Source organism: Lampris incognitus, chromosome 2 (genome assembly GCF_029633865.1).
Source record: "Lampris incognitus isolate fLamInc1 chromosome 2, fLamInc1.hap2, whole genome shotgun sequence".
In the NCBI taxonomy this organism is placed as follows: domain Eukaryota; kingdom Metazoa; phylum Chordata; class Actinopteri; order Lampriformes; family Lampridae; genus Lampris; species Lampris incognitus.
The window spans coordinates 14,536,171-14,549,677 of record NC_079212.1 but is presented as its reverse complement, the minus strand read 5'-3'; the positions used below and the strand labels follow the sequence as shown (position 1 = coordinate 14,549,677).

At 45.7% G+C, this 13,507-nt stretch overlaps 2 protein-coding genes across 2 annotated transcripts; one reads left to right on the top strand and one right to left on the bottom strand.

Annotated features, from left to right (window-relative positions):
- The first annotated feature begins 3 nt into the window (after positions 1 to 3).
- On the top strand, positions 4 to 6,118 carry LOC130106896 (ceramide synthase 5-like). The gene is made up of 10 exons (XM_056273206.1): positions 4 to 313; positions 1,659 to 1,761; positions 1,973 to 2,103; positions 2,241 to 2,298; positions 2,399 to 2,449; positions 2,589 to 2,681; positions 3,390 to 3,518; positions 4,120 to 4,226; positions 4,842 to 4,998; positions 5,521 to 6,118. The coding sequence occupies exons 1-10, from the start codon at positions 138 to 140 to the stop codon at positions 5,668 to 5,670; spliced, it is 1,155 nt and encodes a 384-aa protein (XP_056129181.1). The 5' UTR covers positions 4 to 137; the 3' UTR covers positions 5,671 to 6,118.
- A 135-nt stretch (positions 6,119 to 6,253) lies between these two features.
- On the bottom strand, positions 6,254 to 12,669 carry si:ch73-233m11.2 (NACHT, LRR and PYD domains-containing protein 14). The gene is made up of 9 exons (XM_056273202.1): positions 12,381 to 12,669; positions 9,163 to 10,777; positions 8,467 to 8,628; positions 8,189 to 8,362; positions 7,880 to 8,056; positions 7,546 to 7,719; positions 7,222 to 7,395; positions 6,960 to 7,127; positions 6,254 to 6,379 (listed from the first exon to the last, which is right to left on the bottom strand). Exons 2-9 carry the CDS (start codon positions 10,764 to 10,766, stop codon positions 6,310 to 6,312), a joined length of 2,703 nt encoding a protein of 900 aa, XP_056129177.1. The 5' UTR covers positions 10,767 to 10,777; positions 12,381 to 12,669; the 3' UTR covers positions 6,254 to 6,309.
- Positions 12,670 to 13,507: the final 838 nt, after the last annotated feature.

Here is a 13,507-nt window from a genome sequence, read left to right as displayed (position 1 = left end):
GCCCATGATGCTTGTGGAGGAGGTGGAGACACGCGGCCGCTAGCGGAGAGTTTGCAGAAGTTTTTTTTTGCCGCGAGCCCCCAGATGTCGACGAAAAGCGGCCCGTGCGTATCGCATCGAGCGCCGCGGCCCCTGACATGACTGCCTCCATTTCGGCCTGGGTTTGGAGCGAGAGCTTCTGGCTCCCCGCGAACGTGACATGGGCGGACCTGGAGCGCCCACCTCCCGGAGCCGAGTACCCGCGAGCGGGCCAGATCCTGTGCGCTCTTCCGCTGGCCGTCGGCGTCCTGGTCTTGCGGCTGCTCTTCGAGAGGTGGGCTTCAAACGTTTTATCTCTTTTCCTGCGGTGGGGAAACTGCCCCGCTTGTGTTGTTGTCGGTAAAGTCGGAACTTTTTAGGTTCATAGTCGTGAATGGCGTAATGTGGTTCTTTAAAAGAAAGGCAGGAGAGGAGGGGGGGGGGAGTGCTTTTCTTAAACTGGGATGAAACACAACTAGCATAAAGTTAAAACAAAAAGTCCCATTTCCATTAGCTGGCCTGTTCAGTGTTTACGGGACAGCCCTCCGGTTTAACTCATGACATCACGGATTGTCACTGGTTAGTGTTTTCCCAGTTAAACATTCACAGCATTGTCTAATATTTATACGGATGTGGTTGATTATCTTTTAAGGAATTTCCCCCCTCCCCTCATTTTACTTCCAAATATGTACACATCATCATTACCCTGTAGTGATAATGGGGAAACTGCTGAGGGTGGTCGTTTGGATTTGTTGATAGTTTGAGGGGCGGGGGGAGGGGAAGGGGGAGACAGTCAATTGCAGCAGAAATAGGCTATACTGGTATGCTGTTATAGATTAATAGATGTTGGCCTGGCTAGTTGTTTAACTGTCTGGTAGAGTTTGAGGTCCACTTTAGGAGCCACTGTGTGTGTGTGTGTGTGTGTGTGTGTGTGTGTGTGTGTGTGTGTGTGTGTGTGTGTGTTCATCAGGAGCACGTTGACACAAACCCTGATATTGCCTGTTTTTCCACTTGAAATAACTGCAGATGAAGGCAGTTTGCTTGCGGTGCTGCAAAGTTCTTCAGGATTTTCCAAGCAGTACCATCAGCTACGGCATGTTTAAAAGATTGAGAAATGGTCAACAGACCTTTGTCAGGAAGGTCATGTCACGGCAGATGTAGTAATTTGGCCCATTGAGTGTTTCATTGCGTGTTTCTACTCCCATCCTATCACATGACAGCCCTTCTCCCTCTGTTTAAACTAGGTGCTACATTCCTCTGGACTCTCTCTCTCTCTCTTTCTGTCTCTCATTGTGTATACAAACTGTGAAAGCTGTGCAGTCCGTGTCACACAAAAGCAGTTCCGAATGCTTTGCATAAAAAAAAAAAACAACAAAAATGCAACATACAAACTGAACAAATACAGTATGTTTGGCTGAAAAGGGAGGTCTTTAGTTTCGGTTTAAAAAGAGAACAGTGTTGGAGCGCTGTTCTCCGGAGCGAGAAACAAACTTGGCCAGCGGTTCATCCACTCCCATAACCTCAGCTACATGGATGACTCTTTCTGAATCTGAATCTCTCTTTTTATTACAACACCACCTCTTTCTCCTCCCTCCTTACTCCCACCCCTTCTTTTTTTGCCTCCATCTGTGTGTGCACAGGCTAGTGGCCAAGCCCTGTGCCCACATACTTCAGATTCAGGCAGGAGTGAGCCGGCAAGCTCAGCCCAACGTTGTCCTGGAAAGGGTGTATGTGTCCACAACGGTACATAAAGCCTTATATTTATGTTTATGCTCCAGTGTATTAAGTTAATAGCCAGGCCTGGAACATTTAACACTGATGTTGATGCTCCAGTGCAGCAATGCGACTGTCTAGATTTAGATAAGTCATTTATAATGACTTATTTGAATATGTAGTATAATCAACTAATAATTTCAGAGCTAGTCATTTCTATACTTTTCTGTGCTGTCCTTAGTGTCCAGATGCAAAGCAGCTGGAGGGGCTCTCCAAGCAGCTTGATTGGGATGTGCGAAGGATACAGAGATGGTTTCGCGTCCGGAGGAACCAAGACAAGCCAAGCACGCTGAAGAAGTTCTGCGAGAGCATGTGAGTCCATACTGCGCTATCTGTTTGACATCTGGACGGCATGCGGCGTGGAAAAGCTGGTGTTTCTACTTCAAGCAGGCTTTACATGACAAGGTTTCACTCTCATCCCATGGTCCCTTTCTTATTTCCCCTTTCAGGTGGAGATTTACATTTTATCTTGGAATATTCATCTATGCAATCCGGCATTTGTGGGTGGTGAGTTGAACCAGCATACAAGACTATTTCATTCACGTGAAAATGAGAGGGAGAGAGCAATGCATTATTTATGATATGCATTTCATCTGCTTTTCTGAAGTCCCCTTGGATGTGGGATACCAAGCAGTGCTGGTATAACTACCCCTTTCAGGTGAATAACTTTTTTTTTTCAAGCTAACTGCTTGAAACATCATGTTCAATGACAAACATCTGATGGTGTATAAAATGTTTGCACCAGTTGTTTACTCGTTTGACTGGGGTTTTCATTTCATGTCACTCCGTCTCCAAAGCCTCTGAGTCCTGGCCAATACAACTACTATGTAGCCGAGCTGGCCTTCTACTGGTCTCTCATGTTCTCCCAGTTCACAGACATCAAACGCAAGGTGGGTTGACTGACTGACCACAGCTACTGAGCTGCATCTCTGCAGCCTCGCTGTTGCGTATTGACCTCTGTATTGTGTTGGCATGCAAGCGTTTCATATCTACCTGAGTTTCTGTTTATCTTTTTGTGTCTGTGTAGATCCATTCCAGCTATCCAGGTTCTAAGATTTTATGCACAAAAAAAAAAACACTCAACGGGACTGTTTGCGTAGGCTTGCAAGTAATCTCACTGCACATCTGTTTCCAAACCTGTTAACGGCTCAGTCGACTGTATTATTTCTTCGTGTGAGAGTTTGTTTTTGATGGTTTTGACACAGCAGGGCCTATATTTGGCATTCATGCTACTCACGCACAGATATTTGTTACTGCTGTGTCAGAATTGGCTCATGGTGATAAACTCGGGGCCAAACGGATAAGGCACGGGTTCGCTGCAAACAAAGAGAGATAATTCTAAATCATTTGCTTGTGCGCATGTGCTGAAAGATCTCAGAATTTAAACAAGGCTTTTTTTGTCTCGGTGTGAAGTTAGTTGTGTTGAAGATATGAGAAATTCTGCCAATCATTGAACGCGTTTCACTAGTAATTTCATTTTATGTGCTGGCCTTCCCAACTTTTTTTTTTGTAGAAATAAAATGATTTTCATGCCCTAGCCAATATGACCATCCTAATAAACCATCTACTCCTTTCTCTCTCCATTTCATGTATGACAGGATTTCGTCATTATGCTTGTCCACCACCTGGCCACCATAACCCTCATCACTTTCTCCTACGCCAACAACATGCTACGAGCAGGGACTTTGGTCATGTGTGTCCATGATGTATCTGACATCTTCCTTGAGGTAAAGGCCTCAAACGGTCACTAAAATGAGAGTTCATTTCAGGACGTTGCCCGTCGTTGTAATATAAAATGTAGGTAAACACATTCTGAAGTATTGGTGAGCAGCACAGACAGTACCCCAGTGGTTAGCACTGTTGCTTTACAGCAAGAAGGTCCTGGGTTTGAACCCCAGGCCGTCCCCAGTCCTTTCTGTGTGGAGTTTGCATTTTTTCCCCATGTCTGCGTGGGTTTCATCCGGGTGCTCCGGTTTCCTCCCACCATCAAAAAGACATTCATGTCAGGGTTAATACTCCTGTCTGTGCCCCTAAGCAAGGCAATGGAAAGAAGAACTGGAGTTGGTCCTCGGATGCCGCAGCTGCCCACTGTTTCTAGTGTGTGTGTGTGTGTGTGGGATGGGTTAAATGCAGAGATGAATTTCGTGGTATGACAAAGTGTTTTATATCTTTATTGAAAACTGCCTGCAGCATGCCAACTTGTTTCACTGCTTTTATGACAATGACGGCAGCTATACAACCTGCCTGAGGCGGTGATGCTGTTAAGACTACATACTGTATGACAAAGAACCATAGTTATCAGTTTCATTGGTTTGTTTATTTCCCTAGGCTGCCAAACTGGCCAACTACGCCAAGTGCCAGAGGCTGTGTGATGTCCTGTTTGTGGTGTTCGGCTTAAGCTTCTTCCTCGCTCGACTTGTCATCTATCCATTCTGGTGAGAAGAGCGAGCGCTCAAATATGTGGTGAATTCTATTGTCTTTGCAACCTTGTTTTTGCCAACTAATACAGACCATTTTTAGATTTGGATTAGTTGGGCGTCCGTGTAGCATGGCGGTCTATTCCGTTGCCTACCAACACAGGGATCGGCGGTTCGAATCCCCGTGTTACTTCCGGCTTGGTTGGGTGTCCCTACAGACACAATTGGCCGTGTCTGCGGGTGGGAAGCCAGATGTGGGTATGTGCCCTGGTCACTGCACTAGCGCCTCCTCTGGTCGGTCGGGGCGCCTGTTCGGGGGGGAACTGGGGGGGAATAGCATGATCCTCCCACGCGCTACGTCTTGCTGGTGAAACTCCTCACTGTCAGGTGAAAAGAAGTGTTTGGCGACGCCACATGTATCGGAGGAAGCATATGGTAGTCTGCAGCCTTCCCCGGATCAGCAGAGGGGGTGGAGCAGTGACCGGGACGGCTCGGAAAAATAGGGTAATTGGCCAAGTACAATTAGGGAGAAAAGGGAGGTGGGGGGTGGGATTTGGATAAGTTGATTGGTCAATAAGACTTGGTGAAACGACAGCTCTTGTAACCTCTGTCTTAATGTGTGTTTCGTTGAAGGATTGTCAACAGTGTTCTGTTTGAGAGCTGGGAAATCGTCGGGCCATACCGATCCTGGTGGCTGCTGAACGGGTTGCTCCTGGTCCTGCAGGCTCTCCACGTCATCTGGTTCTACCTTATCGCTCGCATTGCTATCAAAGCCATATTCAAGGGAAAGGTATTTCCACTTCTGCATTTCGACTGTGTTAATACCCAGGGTTCCCATGCCTTTTTAGGAAATATTTTGGTAACACTTTCTATGAAGCTTGCATCTCTAACGCCCCATAAGCATCCAAGGATATTTTCCATGACTTTTACTCGTCTATACCTGACAACTGTTGCTCACGGAGGGTCATATTATTCAGTATTATCCATCAGTGGTGGCCTCAGCAGTCTCTAAATGGACTGTGTAACTTTTAGCTGTCACTGAACACATGTCTCTCATCTCAGCGGCTAAACCTATGTGATCTCAGTGGGTAAAAATACAATTTTATTACCTAACTTGAAAATGTTCCCCGGTCTCAATAGTATTTTCAGGACATTTTTTCCCCCCCCGGTGTTTCCATGACTGGAAAACTAGTCCATGAAATTTCCAGGACGTGTGGGAACCCTGGGGCAGATTTTGCAAGTCTTTGCTCTTCCAGTCATTACATAAAGTGGGTGAAACGCATCTGTGATACGTAATAGCTTCGTTTCACAGGTGTCAAAAGACGACCGCAGTGACGTGGAGAGCAGCTCGGAGGAGGAGACCGGGACCAACTGCAGGACGGAGCTCAGTCACACCCAGAAACTGAAGGACAAAGCTGTTAATGGTCACCTCAGTGAAGGAGCTCATGACCAAAGAACATAGAGAGGGGGTAATAAAGCAGATCATTGCTTTAGAAGCCCTTCCTGATGTTGCTGTGATCCTCTATACCTGTCCCTCACCAAAAAAACAAAAACAAAACTTGCCTCTCTCATATTTAGGATTTTATTTTCAAGTTGCTGGAAAGGGAGAGAGGAGGAGGCACTATGTTGAGTGTGGATTGCTTATCACCCTTTGTCTGTTTACACCCTCATTTTAGTTAAGGAAGGAGTCGAGAGGGGAATGATTTTTTTTTTTTTTTTTTAAGCAGATTAAAACGTCAGACATGAATTGCATTGCGTGTCTACTGCAACGGTGGTATTTGTTTTTGGAAATGGCTCTCATTAAAATTCATAATATATTTCATGGTTGTGAAATATCAACTGTATTTGCTTTAATGGACATGCTGCTTAACCACAAAGTTACAAAAAGACCAAATATTTATGTTTATTCTCATTAAAACATTTTGTCAATGAAATCCATTAGTGGGTGTTTGTTACAGAAATTTGATATTATATACTATATATATGTATATATACTGAAGACATTGTGAAACTATTATTGATTGTGCATAATATTATGCAGTACCATTTCAAGCATCATGGTCCGATAGCTGTTCTCTACCATGAGATGAATATTTTTTTTTCAGTACCTGATTTTATCACAGCTGTCCAACATGTTAAAAACATCTTCTGAGAAGTCATTGTAACGCAAGCTGTAAGAAAGGAATACAAAAGCACCAGTTAGGTGCTAGTTCATAGATATTCAACATCCCCCCCCCCTTTTTTCTCCCAATTGTACTTGGCCAATTACCCCACTCTTCCAGGTTGTCCCGGTTGCTCGGTAGAGGGGGTGGAGCAGCAACCCCCTCTACCGATCCGGGGAGGACTGCAGACTACCCCATGACTCCTCTGATACATGTGGAGTCACCAGCCACTTCTTTTCACTTGACAGTGAGGAGTTACGCCGGGGGGACCTAGTGCATGGGAAGATCACGCTATCCCCCCCCAGTTCCCCCTCCCCCCTGAACAGGTGCCCCGCCCGACCAGAGGAGGCGCTAGTGCAACAACCAAGACACGTACCCATATCCGGCTTCCCACCCACAGACATGGCCAATTGTGTCTGTAGGGACACACAACCAAGCCGGCGGTAACGGGGATTCGAACTGGCAATCCCCATGTTAGTAGGCAATGGAAGAGACCGCCACGCCACCCAGACGCCCCCATAGATGTTCAAATTTGACCGTACTTGAACTTTCTGTAACCGACGATTTAGTTTTTAAACAGTTTACTCACTTCATCTCCTGCATGGTGGGACTGTCTTGCATGACCTGCACAAGGGCTGGGACAGAGGCATCGGTCAGTGTGTTGTTGCTCAGGTCCAGGCTCCTCAAAGAACTGCTGGCACTCAGGGCAGCACATAAGTCCCCAACACTGGCGTCTGTCAAGTTGTTCATCTCAACGCTATGATGGAAAGGGGAGCCATAGAATTTGAATGCAGCTTCTATCTTACAGTCAGGTGAAACGTTAAGTCCAATCGTGTGTTTTGAGAACTTACTCCAACGCCTCCAGTTGACAGTGAGGGTCTGCCAAAGCATCCCACAGGGGTTTGGTTCCTTGATCTCCAACAAAGTTCAAACCTACGGACAGGGACTTCAGCCGAGAGGTCCCACTTTTCAGCAACAAAACCAGTTCCTTGAACACCAAGTGGGTCAACTCGCACCGTGTCAAGCTGTAAGAAAGAGCAGATCTTACACTGGTGTACAATATTGTGCTTAATGTAACCTAATGTTAATGACTGGTTGACATCCTCTGCATAACCTTAATATATGTAGCATGGATATTAAAGTCAAAACACAGAACTGGACCAGTTGATAAATACCCAATTTTCTCCAAAGGGCATCCTGGTTTACTGAGTGCTTTGCAGAGCAGCAGCGTCCCCTCCTGGCCCAACTCGTTGACTGACAAGTCCAGCTCTAACAGGGAGCAGTGTTTGGACATCAGGAGCTCAGCCAAACCAGCACAGCACCCACCGGTCAGCTGGCTGTCAAACACACTGGACCGAAAAATGAAAATTGGTCACATTTGGGGATATTACCAGAACATTGACTCAACATTTCTGTCATGACGGTGAAGCTATTTTGTCATCTCAGAGGAGCGAAGATGGAGAAAAAAAAAAAGACTACAATGAAGTCGTCTTAACAGCGCTGCCTTACGTGAGCCTCTGCAGTTTACAAAGAGGATGCTGTAGTAGAGCCTTCGACAGCTGCTCCAGTCCACTGTCACCAATCATGTTGCAAGTCAGGTTCAGCATTCTTAAATCTGATTGGCCAGAACACATCGCCGCTGACAAAGCTCCCATGGATCCCACAGTTAAGTTACAGGTCTGTAAACTTGATGAAAATAACAAAGATCATATTTTGACCTCGGCAACTGAACAGTAATTGTTCCAATAACAATGCGTCACAACAAGATGTACAATTATCATTATCATAAGACCTATTAAACAGCTGAATGGTACATACTTTAGCTCCTGTAGTTTACAGTTAGGGCTTCGCAGTCCTTGGCATAGATGTATGAGGCCTTGGTCCCCTATCTCATTGAAAGCAAGATCCAATGTGTGCAGCTGAGAGGTGCCAGAAGTCAGAACAGACACCAGATCCCCACAGCACGCCTCAGTCAGTCTACACACTGTAAGTCTATATAAATCGAGAGGAACGGTATTGATTTGACTGGAAAGGTTGTCTTTTGAATGAAATTCATGAGTATAAATCACTTGTGGCAATGTCCAAGGAAAACTCACGTTAATTTTTGTATCTTGCAGTTTTTGAGTCCAGTGCAGAGGATTTTACAGCTTGCATCACCCAGGCGGCTGTAAGAGAGATCCAGCTCCTTGGTCCTTCCTCTGCTGACAGCTGAGGCCAGATGATGGACAGAGCCTGTGCTGAGGGAGCTACTTGACAACCTGCAACGATAAGAGACATAAGTGCTGTTTACACAAGAGCAATATCCATATTCATGGGTGCAATGTGCAACAGTTTGAGTACAGATCGCTGTGAACTGGGGCTTAGCAATACCACAATGTTACTGTTTATTGTCTTTCAATGATATCGTTTTGGGGGTGTCATATCGTGATACACAATTTTGTGTTGTAAATTAATGATAACGAGAATATATTTCTTGAAATTTCTCACAAAATGTGGCCTGGAATATTTGATGGAGTTTTGGTGTGATATTATAATTTACATTGCCAAACAGTTCAATGTGATGAACCTCAGCTGTATTCTTAAATATGGTGTTTTTGCACTTGTAAGCAGAAATCATGGTATATATTGATATCATGTAAAATCCCTATGATCATCATGTTGATAATATTTTCCATATTGCCCAGCACTACAGTGAACACATATTAATGTGGATATGAAACAACTAAAAGGCCAATGGTTGTGCACAGATACTGTATTGCTAATTTTCAATTTCTGCCTTCCAGGAGACTTACATTATCTTCTGAGACTGGACCATGGCTGGGACCAGGTGCTCTGCTATCTCCTCTGTCAAATTACGTGCAGAGTACAGATTCAACTGCTGCACCTCACCAAGGTGCATGATGACATAGTTCAGCGCTACACTGTCCTCCAGGCCCAGACCTCCATAGCTGATGCCAAGTCGTGTAGAGGGGGTGATGATCTCCTTCATCCAACTCTCATTCTGACTTTGATGAAGCAGACGAAAGCAGTGGAGGTGTTTCTCTTGGCAGCATCCCTCCAGTGTCTCCAGAGAGCTGCTTTTAAACCAGCATTTGAAATCCATGATCCGATCGGCATTGAACTCACCCAGCAGCATCTCTAGTGGTCTGCGCTGGGCGGGTTCTGAAAGCCCTGACATGTAAAGGTCCAGAAACCTTGCATGGTCTTCATGCTTTTCTAACATCTCCTTTGCACTCTCAGCCAATGACATATCAAGAAAGAAAGACACTGCCAATAGGAACTCTTGCATCAACTGGGTGCGGAAAGTCAAGATGCCACCATCCAAATCTGGGGTACCATCTACTTGCAAGAGAGAATCCAGGGAGGCTTTAGAGGGAATGAACTGATTAAGGACAAATGAGTCCATTTTTCCTAAGGCACAGCTAGAACTTGGGTCCAGACAGCAGTGAGAAGCCATAAGACCCAGAGCTGTGACCAGAGCTCTGTAGCGGGCCTCATTTAGTGAGAGTTCCTGAATCAGATGGACCGTTATACTTACATACAGTTGTGTTAATGTTTCAGGTAACCTTTCTCCAGCATCCAGCAGAGACTTGTAAATGCAGCAAACTGTCCAACAAAATCTAGGATAGGTACAGAAATCATAAAAACTTAATGTCCTCTCCATGTTCAAAAGTGCTCTGTTGGCAATACTTGGGTCAGGGAAGAACTGCTCAAAGTAGGCCTTCCTCTGTGGCTTCAGAAATCCCACCAGCCCCACATTGAAGCCATCCAGAAACTTCAAACACTCCGTATGTCTGGTGGCTAACAAAAAGGAGGCTCCTTTCAGCATTTTGCCATGAAGCAAGCTGGCCACTATACTGGACACTGAGGTCATCTGGCTGGGGTCAGAACAGAAAGTCTGAACCGAAGGGTCCAGGCTATGTTTGTACTGATCCAGCTCATCAAAAATAAACAGCAGTTTCTCAGGCTTCTCCAATAATAAAGACACAGACTCGGGTGAAAAATGACTGTGATCACGTAACAGGAACGTCTCCAAGGAAAACATCTGGTTAAGATCATCTAGTTCCCTGAGCTGGAAATGGAAAACATGAGAGAAGTTGTGGAGGTGCTCTCCGTTGGCCCAGTCTAAAGTCAACTTCTGCAAGGCAGTTGATTTACCAGATCCTGCCGGACCAACCACTATGACTGGTTTGCTTGTGTCAGACAGTGCAGTGTGGACAACATGATCAAGAGAAGGTGAGTCACTTCTCATGTCTCTCTCTTTAACATGAGCTCCACCAGCCACTGGGGGTATGTACTGGTTGTTATTTATCACATTAAAGGGAAGCTGGCCACCAAGAATCGTGGAGGTCCCCTTTGACTTCAGGGTGTGAGCCAGCAACACTTCTTTATGCATCGTGTAAATATCTGCAATGACAATACAGAGGAAAAATAATAAAAGAGTACAGTTAAGACATGGAGAACCATCCATCCATCCACCCATTATCAGAACCGATTAAGCCCAATTTATGCTCCAAATGTCGGCTAGCCGACATAAGAACATGTGTCGTGTACACGACAGCCCTGGGAGACACAAAAAGTGTCTCTCATGACGTCAAAATTGTTGAGAGACATCTGCCAGCTAGCCGACATTTGGAGTATAAATTGGGCGTTATTCTGCTCCTAGGGTCGTGGGGATGCCGGTGCCTACTTCCAGCAGTCATTGGGCGGCAGGCGGGGAGACACCCTGGACAGGCTGCCAGGCCCATCACGGAGCCGACACACACACACACACACACACACACACACACACACACACACACACACACACACACACACACACACACACACACACACACACACACACACACACACACACATACCTAGGGACAATTTAGTGTGGCCGATTCACCTGACCTACATGTCTTTGGACTGTGGGAGGAAACCGGAGCCCCTGGAGGAAACCCACGCAGACACGGGGGAGAACATGCCAACTCCACACAGAGGATGACCCGGAACGACCCCCAAGGTTGGACTACCCCGGGGCTTGAACCCAGGACCTTCTTGCTGTGAGGCAACCGTGCTAACCACTGCACCGCCGTGCCACCATGGAAAACCATGTGTAGCCTATATAAGCACACAGTGACAGATTTCGTCCATACAGCACACACATCTAGCTCCATCATGTAAATGGCATCCAGCATCCAGTTTACAGGTAAATTACCGCTACCTATCACCAATTTGTGGATGAGCTCCATTTATCATTTACATTTTTACTTTTTCTTAGGTTTTATGTGCATAGTAGGTCTGGGGTTTGGATGACCCCAAACAACACCAATGTTTATACCAAGTATGTGTAAGACTTTAAAATCACATTGCAATGATTGTTTGATGCTTACACCTTTGCTCCATCGATTTAGGGAGAGTTAGTTATCAAGTTATAAATAAAGTTACCTAGTTTTTCCTGCAGGCATCAAATACTGATTGGCACCAAATAGGCCTCAAGCGTAACAGGTTATATAAGCTAATTCCTGACTTCCCTCAACCAATGGCGTACCCACTTCCCACATCTGAAAATTTCCGGACACTTTCCCGAAACTTTCCCCTCTCAAACACACACTTAACCAGGTTCAAACTTCTTTTCTTTTTTTCTTTTTTTTAACTCGAGTAGCCTAATGATCCCTGCCAGCTGTCGCGTTCTCTTCCACCGATGTCTATGGCAGACTCCCTCCCAGTTTTAATACCTACTCTCGTCCTTCTGCCATGGCACATACAACATAATACTTGTTGTTTCTCATCTAAAAGTTCTTAAGTTAACCGTCTGTATGCTCCGTCCCACTGCAAAATATAGTCGGGGCAAAACGTACGCATCATCCCCTCACCGCCTCTCCCACCTGTCCCGCTTCCGCCGCCTTCAACTAGCCCTCCCAAATCAAACCTCTGACAAGACTTACATTATTCAGCATACAGTCCCCCCCCCCCCCGCCGCTTAGACACACGCCGAGAGCACCTTGGACGGGAGCAAAATTACCTTGGAGATCGTGAAGTTGACAGAAAAGAAATGTAGCTGTGACAAGTGAGGAGGCGAGTATAAGTGAGAGGAGCTCGTTGAAGTGACTCGCCCAAACTCGGGTCAGGAGATTCTGGTTGAACGAAGATCGGCCGGTCAGGATACGCCGATACGTGTGATATGATCGCACTTAATCGATACAGCAACCCCCCCCCCCCCTCAAAAACACGAGTAGCTGGGTTCCCAGAGGTCCTCTTGGTTTCTGCCAAACGACCTTTGTACGTTTTTACTGTTGTGAGGAGTTAGAAAAGGATCGCCGCTTGTAACACATCCGCTTTGGGAGGAGTAAAGCGACAAACCGTTTGTTGTTGTAGTGTCTACAAATCAACGCTAGGTGGCAGCGTTGTCTCATTTCCTTTTAACGTTACATTGCGTCGCAGTCGTTTAGCCGTCGCTTTTATCCAAAGCGACTTACAATAAGTGCATTTAACGCAGGAAATCAGGAGAACTACCAGTCACCAGAGGTCATAAGTGCATCTTCTCTCTAAACAAGCATCTAAGAGCAAAACCGGTGCTTAAGTAAAAGCGCAAGAAAGGTATTTTTTTAAATGAGTTTAAAAAGTTTTAAAAGAAGGAAAGAAGCTGAGGTGTGCATTTATCTATGCATCTGTCTACCTACCCATCTAGCCATCTCTCCATACATGCATACATTAGATACAGATAAAGAGATATACAATGCATGATAGTAAACCATTTAAAGCATAGGATAATTCTTCTTCTTCTTTCAGCATATGATAATGTTGATGATATTAATACATTATACAGACACGAATTCTTCTAGTTTGCATTAAATTTTAGATCCTGTCGATGGGAATCCCCCCCCCCCCGCCACCCTGCATCCTTATGACCAACTGCCTGTCTGTCTGCCTGATTGCTGTGAAGGTATGAGTCTGGCTGTTGAGTGTCTGGGCTTTCTCACTCATCCTGTCTCTCCAGGACCAGGGCCTGCACTGTGCAGTGTGAAGATGGGGGGATGAGGCTTCTGTCTGCGCTGCATCCTCTGTTCCCCTTGACCCAGGTCCTGGCCTCGTTTGAGACCCTTGTCTGCCTTTTGTTTTGTCTTTTGTTCAGTACTGTTTGTTTGCCAA